At 41.8% G+C, this 21,982-nt stretch overlaps 1 protein-coding gene across 2 annotated transcripts in view; it reads right to left on the bottom strand.

Moving 5' to 3' along the window:
- Positions 1–21,982, bottom strand: part of LOC143298874 (anoctamin-7-like) — a 51,987-nt gene that overhangs the window by 29,571 nt on the left and 434 nt on the right. The window contains exons 1-11 of one of the 2 annotated variants that reach the window (XM_076611879.1): positions 21,803–21,931; positions 19,134–19,367; positions 17,598–17,661; positions 15,655–15,777; positions 15,126–15,227; positions 11,762–11,837; positions 10,564–10,664; positions 6,922–7,033; positions 4,042–4,384; positions 1,955–1,990; positions 312–406 (exon numbers count right to left, since the gene is read on the bottom strand). In XM_076611879.1, coding sequence (XP_076467994.1) covers positions 312–406; positions 1,955–1,990; positions 4,042–4,384; positions 6,922–7,033; positions 10,564–10,664; positions 11,762–11,837; positions 15,126–15,227; positions 15,655–15,777; positions 17,598–17,661; positions 19,134–19,288 — 1,207 coding nt within the window. In that variant the 5' untranslated portion in view covers positions 19,289–19,367; positions 21,803–21,931. Of the gene's footprint in view, positions 1–311; positions 407–1,954; positions 1,991–4,041; positions 4,385–6,921; positions 7,034–10,563; positions 10,665–11,761; positions 11,838–15,125; positions 15,228–15,654; positions 15,778–17,597; positions 17,662–19,133; positions 19,368–21,802; positions 21,932–21,982 lie in introns of those variants that run through there. The other variant, XM_076611878.1, reaches the window with a different exon arrangement.

Genomic DNA, 21,982 nt, shown 5'->3' with positions numbered 1-21,982 from the left:
TATATATATATATATATATATATATATATATATATATATATATATATATATATACACACATAGCACATTGTGATTGTGATATGCATGTGGTGCAAGTGTAGGTCATACTGAACAATGATTTATAAAGAATAGGTTCATTATCACATTACAATATACCATTTCAGTGCGCGCGTGTGCACACACACACACACACACACACACACACATACACACTCACACATGCACACACACACCTAGACATCCATGAAAACAAGAGTTTGTACAAATGTGTTCTGAGGCCAGTTTTGAACAGAAACTTTGTTTTCACTTACCCCAGATACAAATGAAGAGCCCAAAGTATGGCGTAGCACTGTTGTCAAAAGACTGCTTGAAGTCTCCAAACAGGTCTTGAAAAGACTCAGACAGTCTGGAACAGAAATGCAGGTCCTTGTAACAATCCATGTCCATTCCACCACCTGTCTGCTTCTGACATGTATGCTCATCAGTGAAGGGCTGTCACCTCACTGTGATAAGACAGAGCTTACAGGTCAGGATGTCAGTGAAGGGCTGTCATCTCACTGAGATAAGACAGAGCTTACAGATCAGGATGTCAGTCAAGGGCTGTCACCTCACTGAGATAAGACAGAGCTTACAGGTCAGGATGTCAGTGAAGGGCTGTCACCTCACTGAGATAAGACAGAGCTTACAGATCAGGATGTCAGTGAAGGGCTGTCACCTCACTGAGATAAGACAGAGCTCACAGGTCAAGATGTCAGTCACCACTCTGTATCTGAACTTACATCATCCTCTTGATTAACTGATTAGAATTAGAGATAATCAAAACAGGCTTCATAAAGAAGATGAAATTATACGCATGCACACACAAATGCCACAACCACACATATGTATACATGCACGCACACACACACACACACACACACACACACACACACATGCACGCACACACATTTTTCATTTCTGCATGGATAAGTCACTTTATGTTCTAGGATAATTGTACTTAACAGTTGGACAAAAAGCCATTTCAGATGAGCTCTGATCTGGTTTGATGTAAATATTCTCATGCCAACATTCATGCAAACAAACACATAACACAAACACATTCATCATCTCCTGAGTGAAGATGCAACAAAAACTCTCCTCTGCGTCTTTGTGCTGTCATGCCTGGATTATTGTAATTCCCTACTTCACCAAGCTACCTCACTGCTAGGCTTCAGAAAGTCCACAACTATGCTGCTCGTCTTGTCTTTTGTTCCTCTAAATTTGATCACGTCCCTCCTCTCTTTCATGCTTTACACTGGCTCCCAGTACAAGAAAGAATTATTTACAAAGTCGTCTCTCTTTGTTTCAAGTCCATTGAGGCTTCTGGTCTACAGTATCTTCCTGATCTCATTCATCCTTACATGCCCTCATGCCAACTTCACTCTTCTTCTGATATCCACATGCTCAGGATCCCCCCGGTTCGTACCAAAACGTATGGCCAACGCAGTTTTTCATACTAAACCCCCATTCTTTGGAATCAACTTCTTCAGCCTCTCCGTCCCTCATCTTTGCTGCAATCTTTCAAATCCAGTCTGAAGACCCACCTTTTCCCCGCCTGGATAATTCTCAACACCTCATCCCTTTCCAGTATGAACTAAAATGACTATTAGTGAGTGAGTGGGTTTTGATAGTTTCAGAATTTGCTGGTTGTATTTTTGATTGTGTACTATTTATGGTTGTGTGCTATGACATGTGTATGCATGTGCATGTGATTGTGTGTATTGTGGGTGTGTGTGTGGGGGAGGATGAATAATTTTAATAATATTTGGTATCTTGTGTTCAATTTTTCCCTTTTGGATATTTACATATGTGTTCTATTTGTAAATGCCTAGGGCTTATTTTCAAGATTAGGCGTAGATGCTCATAAAAATAATGATAACACACAAGTGACAAAGAAGTACATTGATGAACTTACGTGGTCGAGTTTGATATGGCGTCGTCTGAACTGATGCTGAAACAAATTTTATTTTCTTCCATCAGTACAACAGCTAAAATAACATTGTCTCATCCGCAAACTGTGGTATACAGAAATTAAACAAATAAATGTTGTGGATAATTTCCAAGAAACAAAACAAATCAATACAAAGGAAACAAAGAAAAACAAAAGGAAATCCTATCATTGTTGTCCATAATTTCCATGATCATAAATGTACAAGACAATATATAGTAAGTGAAAGAGAGATCTGGAAATCTTTTAAAGACATTGGAATACTCATGTTCTTCTTACAGATATTTGTATGGAAAATAGTATACCTAAGAAAAATATATGCTGCAGAATCTTCTTGTATGTTGTATATCTACAAGTACCCTTTAGAACTGTCAGTTTTGATTTTTTTTTTTTTTTTTTTTTTTTGATTTAACTGCAACATCTCAAAAACAGTGTCAATATACCTATCTCAAATATTAGAGATCCCATAGCCTTTTACAGCCATCAAGGAAATGAATTCACACCCATTGTGTCTAGGGCTCGACAAAGCAAGGCCGGGCCCAATTCACTCCTTCCGGTATCTTAACCTTCCCCAACCAAAGTCAGGTACTCATTCACACCTGGGTGGAGTGACGGGAAAAAAAAAACAGGAATAAAGTTATCTTTCCTGAGGACATGACGTGGGCCTTGAACCCTGATCACAGGTCAACACTGGATCAGAAGTCCACCAGCTGACCAATTCTGCCACACCTTCTCCTTTTTCAGTGCACCACACACCTACAAATCCTTTTTTATTTTGTCTTTTTTTTATTATAGATTTCATGTTAACTCACTCAGTACGGCCAGTCCTCTCTTCTCCTCTACACAGACCCCTCGGATGTCCAGTGGGTGTCTGAATGACCCAACCTTTAGCTTCCGTCGTCAGAATTGTGGTATTCTTTGTCAACATTCACCTCTTCAGTGTAAGAGCCTTCCGCTTACAATATTTTGATGATGGTAATTGGGGTGAAACGCTGCTAACGTCGTCTCTTTCGCCGTTCATATGGAGAGAGTTAAAGTTTTACACAAACAAAGGTCAGCCTATCAAGGTCTGATCAGTGCATTGGGTTTAAGCGATGGTCGGGCATCTGCTCCTTTCTTTTTTTTCTTTTTTCAACAGCAAATATGGGATGGAGTCAATGGATTAGTCAAGACAATCATCAAGGCACAGCAAGGAATAAAGTGGCACCTCCAGCACCCCAAATATAACCCAGAAGACAGATACCATTTGCTGGAACGACGGGAACAGGTCAAGATCTTCCGCCTGAGGACTGGACACAACTGCCTGCTCCACCACATGCACACAAAATTTGGCATTGGACAGAGTGGAGAGTGCCCTTGTGGTGAGGGACCAATGACAACCGACCACATCCTTCAAGACAGTACGATGCATGCAGCATCCAGGAGGAAGTACTGGCCAACACCGACAGCAGTGGAAGCCAAGCTGTATGGCACCCTGGAGGAGCTGTGACAGACAACAGCCTTCATCGAGGACACCGGGCTGCTCATCTAACGGGAGCCGAACAAGGAAGAAGAAGAAGAATGGATTAATCTGCACACTTTGACACCTACTTGAAACTGAAACTGAAAACAGAAAACTCATTCACATAAGCCAATTACAACTGGCCTTGGAGGAAAGATTTGCAGCTGAGGAGTCGGTTGGACTTTTGATTCAATGTTCACCAGTGAACTGGGTTCGAAGCCCTGTTTCAGTATAGCGTTGTGTGCTTGGTAAAAAGGTGTATCTCTCTGATTTTCCTCACTCCACCCAGAATGGCTACCTGATTTGGGTTGGGGAAGGTTAAAACAACGGGAGGAGAGGACTGGACCTTGCCTCCCTTATGCTGAGCCCTGGACACAGTGGACAAAATATGAATTCTTCTTCTTCATTCACAGGCTGCAGCTTCCACGTTTACTTGCTTGTACATAAGTGGGCTTTTACGTGGATTACCCTGCCATGAAGGCAACCATGCTCCATTTTGGAGGGTTTCAGGAACTTTAACCTTTCACATGTCTACAAGTGGAAAAGGACTGACCTGTCGGCCACACCATAGAAAAAGACGATAAGCCCGAAGACCATGGGGAACCACAGGGACGTGCACAGCATCCCCGACCACGCAAAGTAAAAGGCGATGCGCTCCCCAAAGTAGTTGCGGATCTTCCACAGGGGCTGGAACTTGAAAAACTTGGTCCAGGTGTCATCCAGGTCCCTCCTGGGGTCGCGACCCAGCTCGTGGTCAGGGTCAGCAGGGGGGTCATCGTCAGTGGTGGTGGTGGTGCAGGGGAGGTAACTGTCGCCCCGAGTGGCGCTGCGAGCGGACTCTTCATGCAGTATGAAGTAGTCGGTGTAGTTTTTTTTCATTATCATGTAGGACAGGCCTGTGACAAAAATATCAAAACTGAAAACACCAAAAATATACAGTATGATAAACTGTCAAAAATGATTTAAATTGCATCAAACAATGGCCAAGTACTGCTGATCTTAACCCTTTGCACCCCATCAGTACAGCTGCACTGCAATTTCTGTGGACCAGTCCTGCAACATGTGACATGTATTGAATAATTTTTAATAATGTTTGGTATCTTGTGTTCAATTTTTCCTTTTTGACATTTATGTGTGTGTTTTATTTGTAAACGCCTAAGGCTTGTTTTCAAGATTAGGCATAGATTATAATAATAATAATAATAACTGAATTTAACAGAACTGAACTGAAGAGAAGAAAACACAACTGATTTGAAATGATTTTAACTGAACTGAACTGAACTGATTTGCACTGAATCAGTCCTGAACTGAATTGAACTGAGTAGGAGAAAGCTTAATTCAATTCAATTGAACTGAACTTATTTGCACTGAACAGAACTGAACTGAACTGAACTGATTTGCACTGAACTGAACTGATTTGCACTGAATCAGTCCTGAACTGAATTGAACTGAACTGAGTAGGAGAAAACTTAATTCAATTCAATTGAACTGAACTTATTTGCACTGAACAGAACTGAACTGAACTGAAATGAGTCAAGACATTTGTAGCATTATTCTCTCCATTTTGCCAGAATGAAAACAACACACACACACACACACACACACACACACACACACACACACACACACACACACACACACACACACACACACATGCATGCACACTGTTGACCTTTCAGATTTTCAGATTCAGGTTTCCCATATGAAAGACAATAAAATGTACATGAATTTTACTTCCAAATAAGCAGAACAATAGCATCACTTATGTGCAGATGAAAGACTAATGCTCTGAAAACAAAAACTACCACAAATATTACTTGCATTTGTGAATAAAACATCACTCCTGAACATACTGCTCATTATGTGCTGTTATACGGCAATATATCCCAGTCTTTTCAAAACATTCTATTCAAAGCAGTTTTGATTCACCAACATTAATTGTGTGAATTTCTTCTTTTCTTTTTTTTTTTCTTTCTTTTTTTGGTCTCCTTTTCAAACAGTCCAGTAAGCAAATAATAATAGAGAAAGGATCTTTTTTGTTTGTTTGGTTTTTTGTCTTGTTTATAATCTAAAATTCATGAATGTCAAAATATCAAAGCACTGTGAAATCATCACACACACACACACACACACACACACACACACACACACACACACACACACACACATCATTTATTACACACCACCATCTCTTTAAATTTTTTATTTCTTATTATAGACTTTTTTTCATTTATTCTAATACATACATCAACACTTTCTTACACTAGTAATCACAAGCACTCCCTCTCTCTCATCCACTACCTCTCTTCTTTCTGTCTAATAACACTACTAGTGAACAGATGTTAAACTGAAGATCTCTCTCTCTCTCTCTCTCTCTCTCTCTCTCACACACACACACACACACACACACACACACACACACACACACACAGATATACACACACATGCACACACATCCAAACGCACATACACATATCCAGTTCATTATAACAGCACCATCCTTTCAGCTTTAACTCTCCACCTTCTCCCCCACCACCCAAAGACTCTCACCCCCTCTCCTCCCCTCCAGATCCAGCACAGCCCCACCCTTACCCCCACCCACCCCACCTTTTTTTTTTTGTTTTTTTTGTTTGCTTGTTTTTTTGTGTGTCTTATATCACTCAGAGTGAAAAGATTTAAAATCAATCAACAACAACAAAAGGTGCAACAGCCGAGTGGTTAAAGCACTGACTTTCAACCTGAAGGTTTCGGGTTCGAATCCTGGTCACAACGCCTACTGGGTAAAGGGTGGAAATCTTTCCCATCTCCCAGTTCGACAGATGTGCAGACCTGCTAGTGCCTGAACCCCCTCCATGTGCATATCAAATATGCACATTCAAGATACTGCAATCTAAGTCAGTATTTGGTGGGTTAAGGGCACAAGATCATACCCGGCATGCACCTCCCCCCAAAAACAGAGTATGACTGCCTACATGGTAGGGGTAAACGTGGTCATACATGTAAAATCCAACTTGTGTATACAAGTGAACATGGGAATCGCGGCCCACAAGTGAATAATAATAATAATAATGGACACTTATATAGCACACTATCCAGAAATCTGCTCTAGGTGCTTTACAAAAACGCTTTGTTAACATAAAACATTACATCTATGTTACATACACACACCAAAATATGACTACACATACACACACACACACACACGCACGCACACACACACACACACACACACATACACACTGCGTACATACATTTTAACAATACATGTGTATCTAGCAGCTACCCTAACACATACGCACACATAGGCAGGCACAAACTTACATAAACGCATGCGCACACAATACACATTCATATACATGCATGGAGTTATGTACACATACATATGTATACATACAGAGAAGAAGAATCAACAACAACAACAAGAAGCGCTGACCTTTCTTCTCCTGCGGAGAGGAGTCAGAAGTATCCTGTGGTGTCCGCGGTTTGGCAGGTTTCATATCATCGTCCAGTGTGTCAATGTTGAGGTTGATCAGGATGTGAACCGTCTGAACAGAGCAATGATGACACTAATAATAACGATAATGATGATGGTGATACTACTACTACTACTACTACTAATGATGATGATGATAATAATAATGATAATGATGATGATAAAAAAATAATAAAAATAATAAATTAATTAACTGATTAATTAATTAATAATGATAATAATAATAATTATTATTATTATTAGAAGAAGAAGGAGGAGAATGGTGATGATGATGATGATAATGATGATGAAGATGATATTAATATCAGAAAGAAGCAGCAGCAGAAGAAATGTTATAATGATAACAGTAATGATAATGATACTACTACTAGTAGTACTGTTACTACTACTACTGCTGCTGCTGCTGCAACTACTTTTTCTTGATAGGAAAACAAATAAAATTGCAGACAGAAAAAAGTACCAAAAAATGGCTGGTGCTCTTAGTGTAGCGACATGCTCTCCCTGGGGAGAGCAGCCCGAATTTCACACACAGAAATGTGTTGTTACAACACAATACAATACAATAGAATACAATACAATACAATACTACTGCTAGTATTGTTGCTACATACTACTACTACTACTACTTTTATTACTACAACTACTAAAACTTCTACTACTACTTTTACTACAACTACTACCTCTACTGCTGCTTCTGTTGATATAGTGCTCAGTCATGTCCAGAGACAAATGTAAGTGTTTTCAGAGCAGCAAGTTCAGTGTGACTGGATGCGAGGAGCACTCCCAAAGTGTTGAAGAGGTGTAACTACGCCCTGCACAGATAACTAGTTAAGGGCCGCTTGGAAAGAGTGAGTATGTTTTCATAAAATACCAAAGAAAGAAACAACAACTGAGAGATGATTAAGTTATAATATGAATACCAAAGAAAAATAAAACAAAACTGAGAGATGATTTAAACATAAGCAAGATGCATAATGGTCAGCCACTGACCTCTCTTTGAACACACAAATGGCTGTTTCAGGCACAAAAGTATAAGCTTGAAAATGTGTCCGAAAAAAACCCCTATATTTCTGCGAAAAAAATAATCATTACTGTTCAGTGGTTTATCAATGATAGGTGTGTTTTTTCATTGTCATAAAGAAAAAAGGGAAATGCATGTGCAAGAAAGCAGCTCCGTTTATGAGGAGAGCTCAGTGCTTCAGCTGCACAACCTGCTGTCTGCCTGGAATACTGCATCATTTTACCCTGCCCACAAGAAGGAGAAGACTGCGCAGGTGCCCACATGGTCCTTAACTTTTGGTGAACTCTGTTGTCAGATCAGAAATGCAACTCCAACCCGCAGGCAGCATCAGCAAGAGACAGGGAGATAGAAGTGGACTCACCAGCAGCGATCGGACAGAAAGGAGGAGGAAGACAGGGAGAGAGAAGTGGACTCACCAGCAGCGATCGGACAGAAAGGAGGAAGACAGGGAGATAGAAGTGGACTCACCAGCAGCGATCGGACAGAAAGGAGGAGGAAGACAGGGAGAGAGAAGTGGACTCACCAGCAGCGATCGGACAGAAAGGAGGAGGAAGACAGGGAGATAGAAGTGGACTCACCAGCAGCGATCGGACAGAAAGGAGGAGGAAGACAGGGAGAGAGAAGTGGACTCACCAGCAGCGATCGGACAGAAAGGAGGAGGAAGACAGGGAGACAGAAGTGGACTCACCAGCAGCGATCGGACAGAAAGGAGGAGGAAGACAGGGAGATAGAAGTGGACTCACCAGCAGCGATCGGACAGAAAGAAGGAGGAAGACAGGGAGACAGAAGTGGACTCACCAGCAGCGATCGGACAGAAAGGAGGAGGAAGACAGGGAGACAGAAGTGGACTCACCAGCAGCAATCGGACAGAAGGACGGAGGAAGACAGGGAGACAGAAGTGGACTCACCAGCAGCAATCGGACAGAAAGAAGGAGGAAGACAGGGAGATAGAAGTGGACTCACCAGCAGCGATCGGACAGAAAGAAGGAGGAAGACAGGGAGATAGAAGTGGACTCACCAGCAGCGATCGGACAGAAAGGAGGAGGAAGACAGGGAGATAGAAGTGGACTCACCAGCAGCGATCGGACAGAAAGAAGGAGGAAGACAGGGAGACAGAAGTGGACTCACCAGCAGCGATCGGACAGAAAGAAGGAGGAAGACAGGGAGAGAGAAGTGGACTCACCAGCAGCGATCGGACAGAAAGAAGGAGGAAGACAGGGAGACAGAAGTGGACTCACCAGCAGCGATCGGACAGAAAGGAGGAGGAAGACAGGGAGATAGTGGACTCACCAGCAGCGATTGGACAGAAAGGAGGAGGAAGACAGAGAGAGAGAAGTGGACTCACCAGCAGCGATCGGGCAGAAAGGAGGAGGAAGACAGGGAGAGACAGAAGTGGACTCACCAGCAGCGATCGGACAGAAAGGAGGAGGAAGACAGGGAGATAGAAGTGGACTCACCAGCAGCGATCGGACAGAAAGAAGGAGGAAGACAGGGAGACAGAAGTGGACTCACCAGCAGCGATCGGACAGAAAGGAGGAGGAAGACAGGGAGACAGAAGTGGACTCACCAGCAGCGATCGGACAGAAAGGAGGAGGAAGACAGGGAGACAGAAGTGCTCACCAGCAGCGATCGGACAGAAAGGAGGAGGAAGACAGGGAGAGAGAAGTGGACTCACCAGCAGCAATCGGACAGAAGGACGGAGGAAGACAGGGAGACAGAAGTGGACTCACCAGCAGCAATCGGACAGAAAGAAGGAGGAAGACAGGGAGATAGAAGTGGACTCACCAGCAGCGATCGGACAGAAAGGAGGAGGAAGACAGGGAGATAGAAGTGGACTCACCAGCAGCGATCGGATAGAAAGGAGGAGGAAGACAGGGAGAGAGAAGTGGACTCACCAGCAGCGATCGGACAGAAAGGAGGAGGAAGACAGGGAGATAGAAGTGGACTCACCAGCAGCGATCGGACAGAAAGGAGGAGAAAGACAGGGAGATAGAAGTGGACTCACCAGCAGCAATCGGACAGAAAGAAGGAGAAAGACAGGGAGATAGAAGTGGACTCACCAGCAGCGATCGGACAGAAAGAAAGAGGAAGACAGGGAGAGAGAAGTGGACTCACCAGCAGCGATCGGACAGAAAGGAGGAGGAAGACAGGGAGACAGAAGTGGACTCACCAGCAGCGATTGGACAGAAAGGAGGAGGAAGACAGGGAGACAGAAGTGGACTCACCAGCAGCGATCGGACAGAAAGAAAGAGGAAGACAGGGAGACAGAAGTGGACTCACCAGCAGCGATTGGACAGAAAGAAGGAGGAAGACAGGGAGAGACAGAAGTGGACTCACCAGCAGCGATTGGACATAAAGGAGGAGGAAGACAGACAGAGACAGAAGTGGACTCACCAGCAGCGATCGGACAGAAAGAAGGAGGAAGACAGGGAGACAGAAGTGGACTCACCAGCAGCGATCGGACAGAAAGGAGGAGGAAGACAGGGAGAGACAGAAGTGGACTCACCAGCAGCGATCGGACAGAAAGGAGGAGGAAGACAGGGAGAGAGAAGTGGACTCACCAGCAGCGATCGGACAGAAGGACGGAAGAAGTTGTTCACGTCCTCGTGGCCTTCGAACTTGTCTATCTTGTTCATGAAGAAGGGAGCACTGATGAAGTCATCTGCACACACATGCACACACCTATAAAGAGACACATACACAGCACACACACACACACACACACACACACACACACACACAACACATACACACACACACACACACACAATTTTTGGCTGAGGCTGAGACAGGCTTGTTCCGATATAGCACATGAAAAAAGGAAACAGGAACAGCTGACATATACTAAATAAGGAGAAGAAGAAGAATGATGACGATGATGACCATGATGATAACAATGATAATCTTATCTTTATAGCACCTTTCCATGTACAACCATCCTCTCAGTCACACTGCACAATGTTAAAACTGGAGTGAAAAACATGCATTTAAACACGAAAACGACTTAATTCATAACCCTGTACGGACATCCAGCCAAACACTCAAACATGCATTCCGTTTTATGCACAATAACATCACACACAACACGATACTCATCATCCATATCACAACACCTAAATGATGCACAGCTCATACCACAATACTTAAAACCATTCATTATCACCCTGGCAACGATCAACACCTTTTTTTTGTCATCTTTTCTTTTTATATCCTAGTAAGTTATACTCTTTTGTTACCTTTCTTTTTTCATATGTCCAAGTAAGTTATGTTCTCTGTCTGTTTATTATGAATCAAAATGAACTGTGCTTTAAAGAAAAAAAAGTATCAGTAAAATATATATTAAAAAAACAACAAGAACAAACAACAGAAAAAACGGCTAAAATAACTCTAATAATCACAGCCAGTCAAGTTTATCTATTTATCTATCTATTTATATAAATTTCTTTTTCTTTTTTTGTTGTGTATGTATTTCTGTGCCAATCTGCATATATACATATGCATGTCAGTTTGACCCAATTATCATTTCTGGTCTGTCTCTGTTGTTTTGTGAAGTTTAATTTGCCCCATAAAATTTCCCGCTCTTGTCCAATAATTCTTTCCTTTTTTCTTTTTAAAGAAGGAATGACAGTGTTCATTTACAAATTGTGACACATGGGGATGACAACAACTAAATAGAGATTCATGGTAATAAATGGAAATTATATACATATATGCACACACACACACACACACACACACACACACACACATAAGACTTACCTTCATTATCAGTTTCAAAATATCTATCAATAAGGCGACCCAGGCAGGATTCTGGGTTCGATTCCAAGTGCTGACACTGCCCAAGAAAGGGAAACACCATGGTCATGAAAAATGTCAAGCACTGTTTGTATGATCAACAAAACAGCAACAATATATATATATATATATATATATATATATATATATATATATAATGAAAATTTAAAAAAGGACAGATAGATTACAGTTCTCCAAGAAATTGCTTCCCTTGAATCACAACTCCTGTCCATAAATTGATTAATCCCCTCTTGTCTTTTATATCCATGGGTGGCAGGTCTGTCTAGCACTGTGTTTTTGAAGCTAGACATTCACGTTGAACAGACAGTCACATGCAAGGTGGTATACTGCATGGTCCGCTTCTGTTGCTAACCACTGTGCTCAGTAAGTCAGCTGCGTTCACACTTGCAGTGTGTGTTTTGCTTTCGTAGTGAGTCTCTCTCTCTCTCTCTCTCTCTCTCTCTCTCTCTCTCCTCTAAGAATCTGACTTTAAGTTGTACTGTAATGCTTCTAAATCCTATAAAATTTAGACTACACATTTCCCCCTGTTCTGATCAAGCTGTCCTCAAACGTTCAAGGTCCCATAAACTTCTAAGGCTATTGAGGCAGTAAATTAATATTCACAGCATCCAGAGCTTGGCATACTAAGGCAGGGCCCAATGCTCTTCTTTCTGCCATTTCTTCTTCTTCTTCTTCTTCTGCATTCACTCATATGCACACGAGTGGGCTTTTACGTGTATGACCGTTTTTACCCCGCCATGTAGGCAGCCATACTCCGTTTTCGGGGGTGTGCATGCTGGGTATGTTCTTGTTTCCATAACCCACCGAACGCTGACATGGATTACAGGATCTTTAATGTGTGTATTTGATGTTCTGCTTGCATATACACACGAAGGGGGTTCAGGCACTAGCAGGTCTGCACATATGTTGACCTGGGAGATCGTAAAAATCTCCACCCTTTACCCACTAGGCGCCGTCACCGTGATTCGAACCCGGGACCCTCAGATTGACAGTCCAACGCTTTAACCACTCGGCTATTGCGCCCGTCATTCTGCCATTTCAACCTTCCTTACCCGAAGTCAGATACCCATTCACATCTGGGTGGAGTGAGGAAAACCAGACTTAATCCTTTCACCGCCAAGCTCGCATTTATGCACAGGCGTGAGAACCCATGTCACTGAAAGGTGACCATTCACTGGTCTGTTATCCATGAACCTACTGCTCTTAATGTTCGGTGGTAGGATAGGCCATATTTTCTATACATCGCAGGGGGAATCCCCCAGCTATTCTTAGCAACTGTCTTTTCTGTGTTTATACAACAAGGGAATTTTGTACTCTAAACTGACTGGCGGTGGAAAGGTTTGTCTTTCCCCAAGGGCTCAACACCAGGCGAAAAGAAGGACCTTGAACCTTCGTCACTGGTGAACACTGGATCAGAAGTCCCAGTGCCAAGCCAACTTTGCCATGGTGCCTCATCAAAAGCATATCTATTATTAAGTAAAACATTGAGCTGGTGCAAACACACACGAAGGTAAACACAGTCCTGATAACTCATGTCCTTGATTTGGCATTTCAACAGTAACTCACATCCTTGACTGGCATCAAAAATGATTGGCATTTCAACAATAACTCACGTCCTAGACTGGCATTTCAACAACAACTCTCATCCTTGATAGGGCATTTCAACAATAACTCATGTCCTTAACTGGCATTTCAACAATAACTCATGTCCTTGATTGGGCATTTCAACAATAACTCAGTCCTTGATCGGGCATTTCAATAACTCACATCCTTATTTGGCATTTCAACAATAACTCACGTCCTTATTTGGCATTTCAACAATAACTCACGTCCTTGATCGGGTATTTCAACAATAACTCACATCCTTGATGGGCGTTTCAACAATAACTCACATCCTTGATTGGGCATTTCAATGATAACTCATGTCCTTGATTGCTCATGTCCTAGACTGGCATTTCAACAATAACTCATCTTTGACTGGGCTTTCAACGATAACTCACGTCCTTGATTGGGCATTTCAACAATAACTCATCCTTGATTGGGCATTTCAATGATAACTCACGTCCTTGATTGGGCATTTCAACAATAACTCATGTCCTTAATTGGCATTTCAATGATAATTCACGTCCTTGATTGGACATTTCAATGATAACTCACATCCTTGATTGGGCATTTCAAATATAATTCATGTCCTTGATTGGGCATTTCAACGATAACTCACATCCTTGACTGGGCATTTCAACGATAACTCACATCCTTGACTGGGCATTTCAACGATAACTCACATCCTTGATTGGGCATTTCAACGATAATTCATGTCCTTGACTGGGCATTTCAACAATAACTCATGTCCTTGATTGGGCATTTCAACAATAACTCACATCCTTGATGGGCATTTCATTGATAACTCACATCCTTAATTAGCATTTCAACGATAACTCAAGTCCTTAATTAGCATTTCAACGATAACTCAAGTCCTTAATTAGCATTTCAACGGTAACTCACGTCCTAGACTGGCATTTCAACAACAACTCTCATCCTTGATAGGGCATTTCAACAATAACTCATGTCCTTAACTGGCATTTCAACAATAACTCATGTCCTTGATTGGGCATTTCAACAATAACTCAGTCCTTGATCGGGCATTTCAATAACTCACATCCTTATTTGGCATTTCAACAATAACTCACATCCTTATTTGGCATTTCAACAATAACTCACGTCCTTATTTGGCATTTCAACAATAACTCACGTCCTTGATCGGGTATTTCAACAATAACTCACATCCTTGATGGGCGTTTCAACAATAACTCACGTCCTTGATTGGGCATTTCAACGATAACACACGTCCTTGATTGGGCATTTCAACGATAACACACGTCCTTGATTGGGCATTTCAACGATAACACACGTCCTTGATTGGGCATTTCAATGATAACACACATCCTTGATGGGAATTTCAACAATAACTCATGTCCTTGATTGGGCATTTCAATGATAACACACATCCTTGATGGGAATTTCAACAATAGCTCACATCCTTGATGGGAATTTCAACAATAACACACGTCCTTGATTGGGCATTTCAACGATAACACACGTCCTTGATTGGGCATTTCAATGATAACACACATCCTTGATGGGAATTTCAACAATAACTCATGTCCTTGATTGCTCATGTCGTAGACTGGGCATTTCAACAATAACTCACATCCTTGATTGGGCATTTCAACAATAACTCACATCCTTGATTGGGCATTTCAACAATAACTCACATCCTTGATTGGGCATTTGAACGATAACTCACATCCTTGACTGGCATTTCAATCTTCACTTTTTCAGCTTCCCGACACAGCCTTTTGAAGGGGCAGAAGAGCTTGGTGAACACCATGGGTCCAATCTGGCTGACCTGTCAGCACACACACCAAAACGTGCACTGTTATGGATGAATTCGTCTCATAAGCGCACATATGAGCACACACACATGAATCACATACACAAAATGCACACACACACACACACACACGCACACACACACACACACACACATGGATCGCATACACAAATGCACACACAAACACACACATAAAAAACACACTCACCCTTTCACCCTATACACACAACACACACACACACACAAAAATCCACACCCACACATGGATCAAACACACACACAACCACACTAACACACACACACACACACACACACAACCACACCCACACATGGATCAAACACACACACAACCACACCAACACACACACACACACACACACAACCACACCCACACACACACACACAAACACTCCCCTTCCACCCCACCCCCCTCCACACACACCTGCACAGTGAAGCCTTCCTTTTGCATCAGCTGAATGAACTTGGCTTTTTCCAGTTCCCGCAGACGGAGTTCTTCCTCCTCCTCCTTGTCCTCCACATCCTTGAGGGAGGTCTCTTTGTGCACCTGCAGACAGACACATCAGGGAAAATGTCACCTGTACTTGCTCCAGCCACTGTGTCAGTGCCCCATTTGTTGTTTTCCACTGTCCATTTCAGTTTCAGTTTTAGTCTCTTAACCCTTTGAGCCCTGACCACCGCTTTACCGGAGGTGGGGAGGGGTGGCATAATGCCTGGCCACCGGTTGAGCGGTGCGTAAACACTTGTGTCGTGCGTAAACACTTGTGTCGTGTTTTGCTATTGGTTGACTTATATTGAAGAGCCAATCAGAAAAACCGTAATATTCTGACATCAGCGAACGTAGTACTAACATTGCCGCGCCTTTTCACTGTGTTTTGTGCATGTGCTTTGGATAAAAAAGATCGATTTCTACCATGAAGCGTGCAGAGTCTCAACCTGACACGCCTCCTTTGATCAACTGATTCTGCATGCTCAGATTCATTTTCAACATCACTATCTGTAGCAAAATCATCTGATTCAAATTCCACCTCACTATCAGAGTAATCATTGTCATACTCTACTTCCGATAAATCATCAAGCATATCAATTACTTGCTGCGTTGTGTACAGTTGTTTTCTCGCACGTTTTGTCCCTGATTTCTGCCCTGAAGGGCCAGGTTGAGACTCTGCATGCTTCAAGTGTTTACGCACCGCTCAACCGGTGGCTGGGCATTATGTCATTTTTCTCTGCCACCGGTAAAGCGGTGGTCAGGGCTCAAAGGGTTTAATACCAATTATTTGCAAATTTTGGCTCAGGAGCTCAGGCAGAAGGGTTAAAATTGCTCAAGAACTCAGGGCTCAAAGGGTTAAGGAGCTGCCACTGCATTTAGACAATTCTGTACACGCTACCCCACCACATCTGGTAGACAAATACTTGACCAGCAGCATAACCCAACAGTCCTAGTCAAGCCTTGAGTATATGTGTATGTGTCTGTGTACATATCAGAGTAGATTTCTTCAACAGAATTATGCCAGAGGACAAAACATTTGTTGCCATGGGTTCTTTTCCAGTGCGCTAAGCACATGCTGCACACATGACCTTTATGTATTGTCACATCTGAATGACTAGACAGTTTGCTTTTCCAGTCAAACATGGGAGAAAGTGTGATGCTAAGATTTCATGCACAGACCCTCACGCACACTATACTGGCAGACAATTCTCATTAATCAATAAGAGAACATGTCATCTGTAATTTCTTCCACACTATTTCAGTGCCCTATTCATCACTTTTGACAGTCCAATTCTCATATTCAGTGCAAGAACAGGGGGTGTTTTCCTTCATCCCGGCACTCCACTGTAAGCTTCCGGCCCCCCCCCACCTCCCCGGCCCCCACCTCCCTGCCCCCCTTCCCAATCTACCCCTCCACTACTCTCCCTCCCCATGTCCTACCCACCACACACTCTGCGCATGTGTTTCATAAGTGTGTACGTGTGTGCTGAAACAAATGAATGTTTATGTGTCCAGATCATCTTATAGTGAATGGACAATAAACCATTGTGAAGAAGAAGATGACAAATCAGGGGAGTTGCTACACACACACACACACTCTCTCTCTCTCTCTCATGCATGCATGCACACACACACACTCACATACACACATGCACAAACACACACTCACACAAATGCATATGTGCACACACACACACACTCACACACTCAAGCACACACACACAAACACACACACACATGCACACACACACACACATGTGCACACACATATGCACTAGCACGCACACACACACACACACACACACACACACACACACACACACACACACACACACACACACACACTTTAAACTCACACATCATCATTATCGACTCACCAGAATAAAATCAATTCTCTTTTCCTCTGGTATAAGAGTTCCCGCCTGAGCCAATTCAGCATATCTGTGATCAAACAAGGGAATCAAACAGCTGGACACAGGCAAGACACACACCAACTCTTTTTTTTTCACACACATACAGATTCACACTGTACGAAACAATAAGAAGAATAACACAGCAATATGTGTAAAGATACATATACTCCTAATCAAAACTTCGAAACAACATGGCAGCTCTGTAGTCATTTAGGTCTTCTCACGGTCTCCACTTAGTACGCATGCTCAAGATGCTAAGCTTATTGGGAAGGGGATGATTAATATGGGCTTACTTTCACTTTCAGAGCTAATCATTTCATGCGGGACACAACAAGTCATTTGGATGAGACGATAAAACATCCCGTGTGCAGCATGCACTTAGCGCACGTAAAAGAACCCACGGCAACAAAAGAGTTGTTCCTGGCAAAAATCTGCAGAAAAATCCACTTCGATAGGAAAAACAAATAAAACTGCATGCAGGAAAAAAAAAAAGGGTGGCGCTGTAGTGTAGCAGACACGCTCTCCATGGGGAGAGCAGCCCAAATTTCACACAGAGAAATCAAAAATAGAAAAAAAAAAAAAAAAAAAGCAGCAACATCAGAAATAACTGTTCATGTTACAGATCCCACAGCCTTTCACGACTATCCAGGAAGCGAACTCATATCCGCTGTGTCTAGAACTTGGCACATGTAGGCGGGGTTCAATCCTCTCATTCCGCCGTTTTAACCTTCCCCATCCAAAGTCAGGTACCCATTCACACCTGGACAGAGTGAGGAAAATCTGAGAGAAGTGCCTTTAACCAAGGACACACAACACCTAAGCGAAACAGGGCATGAAACCTCAATCACTGGTGAACACTGGATCAGAAGTCCAACAGCTGACCGATTCGGCTTCAGCGTTTCTTTTGATGTAGCACAGAGACCGGGTGACAAGGAAGGCCAGTTCACAGCTGTCAAACCAAACCTTGGAACTGAAATGTACTGCAATGTGGCGATGGCCTTGTGGCTGACCACCCATCAAGGGAGCAAGGATAGCGAATGCGACATATTCTGTCAGTCAGATGCTAAGTATGATTGAACACACACACACACACACACACACACACTCAGAAACATATGTATTTTTGTAAGAATTCATAACTGTTAACTAGCCCAATGCTGTTTTTCATCAAAGAAATCAGATTTAATAGAATATCTTTGAAATGATAAGAAATAAGAACAGTGCCAATAATGTAAGCATGTGCACGCACACACACATATACACTCACATACACCCCTCATTCACTCCATACACACACACACACACACAAATACACCCCTCTCCTCTCCACCCAGCCACCCACACTCATATACATCCCCCCCTCACCCCCACACAAACACACCCTGACAGACACACATACATACACATACATCCCACACCCACACACCCCTGACAGACACACAGACACTCCCCCCCACCCCCCCACCCCTGCCCCCTTCCCCCTCCCCCTCACACACACACCTTTGCTCAAAGCCGGTCATCTGTTTCTTGCTCATCTTTGTTTTGTGACGTCGCTTCCGTGAATGAGATTTGGTCCTGGGTATATCTCCCTCGGTGTAGTGGTCCTGATCTTCACTCCTCCCTGGATCCAGCACAGCATGCTGCAGTTCTGCCATGACTGCAGGCGTCACTCACTGAGTCTCCTTTCACGATGTCCACTTCACTGGGAGGGTGGGTTAATAAGATGTGGAGTGTCTGAAACAGCCATGGGACACTCGAGTTAATTGGACATTGGATTCTGGAAGATTAGATGTTCTATGATGAACACCTACACATGCACGCAAACATGTATGCAGGCATACGTGTATATACACACACACACACACACACACATATGTATGTAGAACACACACACACACACACACACACACGCACACGCACACGCACACGCACATGCACACACAGACATACACTTATGCCCCAAAACACACACACACACACACACACACACACACACACACACACACACACACACACACACACATCCAGCAGATAATGACAGAATTCATATCAAACACAGATAACAGTCTGTTCTTATCCAACACATATATAAGACTGTTTCATATCCAACACTGATAAAAGTCTGCATATCCAACACATACAAAAAAAAAACCTCTTCATATCTAACACAGATAACAGACTGTTCATATCCAACACATGGACAGACTGTTCATATCCAGCATAGTTAACAGACTGCTCTCATCCAACAGATGAATAAGCTAATATATCCCCTGTCATAAAAGAGTCTTTTCCCAGTTGATAAGAAAAAGGGGAATATTTCTATAACAATGGGGGAAAAAAGAAAAGAAAAAGTCAGACTTTCTACAAATATCAAACATTATTATCCAGTTCAGTGTCTTGTATTTAACCATTCAGCAGGTAAACTAAAAGGATCTAAACTGTGTACTTCAGCTGCAGAATCTGGATAAATCCTGAACAAAACAGTTTAAATACTGATCTCTTTCCACCTTTTCAAATTTAATTGTTCCTGTGTTTATATTTTCTTCTTGTTTGTTAGTGAAAATGATGGAATCAGCTGTGATATATTACTTCATGTTTCAAAGCTTTTTCATGTTCACATCACCACCATTTATTTTGTAACCAGTGATCTCTTTTTAAAAGGGAACATGCATTACTTTGAAAATATAATTTCAGTCTACCTGAACACATGCATGGCTATTTGAGTCAATTAAGTTCAGTAATACCGTTTTCATTTATCCTTGTTCAAGTAATTAAGAGGCAGCAGTGGAACAATGAATGCATGATAGTGTAAGACATTTTTTTATAAACTGTTAATATTCATAACTGCCTTAAATAATTAGACAGTAAAACTGTAGAGCCTAATGTAAAATTGTGTAACTAGGAATAGATCAACGAACAGTCACTGTTTAAAACTGCCCTTTTGTGAGGAAAAGTTGTTCAGTTTATCATCATATGGTAGGAGCCAGGAAAAGCAAAACAGTAATTGCAACTCAGTTCTCGACTTGTGCAACTTTCAGGAACAAATCCCAAAGACAAGAGTAGTAATAATTGATCAACTGAAGCCTCACTGATAAATTGTTGCAATGTACAAGAGTGCTTGTTGTGTGATATTGCTCTCTCTCTCTCTCTCTCTCTCTCTCTCTCTCTCTCTGTGTGTGTGTGTGTGTGTGTGTGTGTGTGTGTGTGTGTGTGTGTGTGTGTGTTATTTTGCTTCCTGTGTTCTGTCGTGTAATAAAAAGCATTTCGAGTAAACACAACAAATATGTTTTTTTATCATTTTAACATTGATATATCGCCATCATCATGTTTTGATTGTGATTACTATGATTACCATCATCATCATTATCATTATCATCATTACCATCATCATCATTATCATCATCACTACAAGAATGGTCTGACAAATGGAACCTTTATTCTAATGTTTCAAAGTGTAAAGTAATGCACATAAGAAAAAAATCCAAATAACAATTACCATATGAAAATAGAAAACATGACACAGAATACTGAGAAATGCCATAGTGAGAAAGACCTAGGAATAATGTTTGACAATAAACTATCCTTTGATACACATACTGATAATATTATAAATAAAGCCAATCAAATGATTGGTGTAATTAAGAGAACCTTCAATTACTTAAAGATATATTTCTCAATCTATATAAAGCATTAGTTAGATCGCATGTAGAATATGGTAATATTGTGTGGCACCCATACCTTAAGAGACAATCTATAGCAATTGAAAGGCTCCAAAGACGAGCAACGAAATTATTAAAAGAATGCAAGAATATGAGTTATCAACAAAGACTTACATACTTAAATCTACACTCACTAAATGGTAGAAGAGTAAGAGGAAATTTGATTGAAAGTTACAAGATATCAAATAACATAAATGAGGTAAGTGCAAGACATATCTTAAAATGTCGGACTATGATAGTACAAGGAACTCAGTAAAGAAAATTTGTTTAGAACATTGCAACACCAACATTATAAAAAATTCATTGGCTGGTCGAATTGCACAAACATGTAATGCATTACCAACCGAAGTTAAACTTGCACAAAATACTAACACGTTCAAAAATCTCCTTGACACCAACACCATCTTAAAAGAATTTTTTTATTATGATGAATAAAACAAAGTTTCTTACAGAAGTGTACTTGCGTACCCCGCCCAACAACAACAAACAAAAGAAGAAAATAAATAAAATAAAATAAAATGAAATGGAAGAAGTGAAGATGAAGATTCGATGGGGACATAAACAAGGCCGAGAGGTCTAGACAGATGACTTGCTAGTCCCTATACTACTACTACTACTACTATCATTTTG

The sequence above is a fragment of the Babylonia areolata genome, chromosome 24, assembly GCF_041734735.1.
Source record: "Babylonia areolata isolate BAREFJ2019XMU chromosome 24, ASM4173473v1, whole genome shotgun sequence".
Lineage (NCBI taxonomy): Eukaryota > Metazoa > Mollusca > Gastropoda > Neogastropoda > Buccinidae > Babylonia > Babylonia areolata.
Note: the sequence above shows the minus strand (reverse complement) of the source record. Positions and strands in the feature narration are given on the sequence as shown.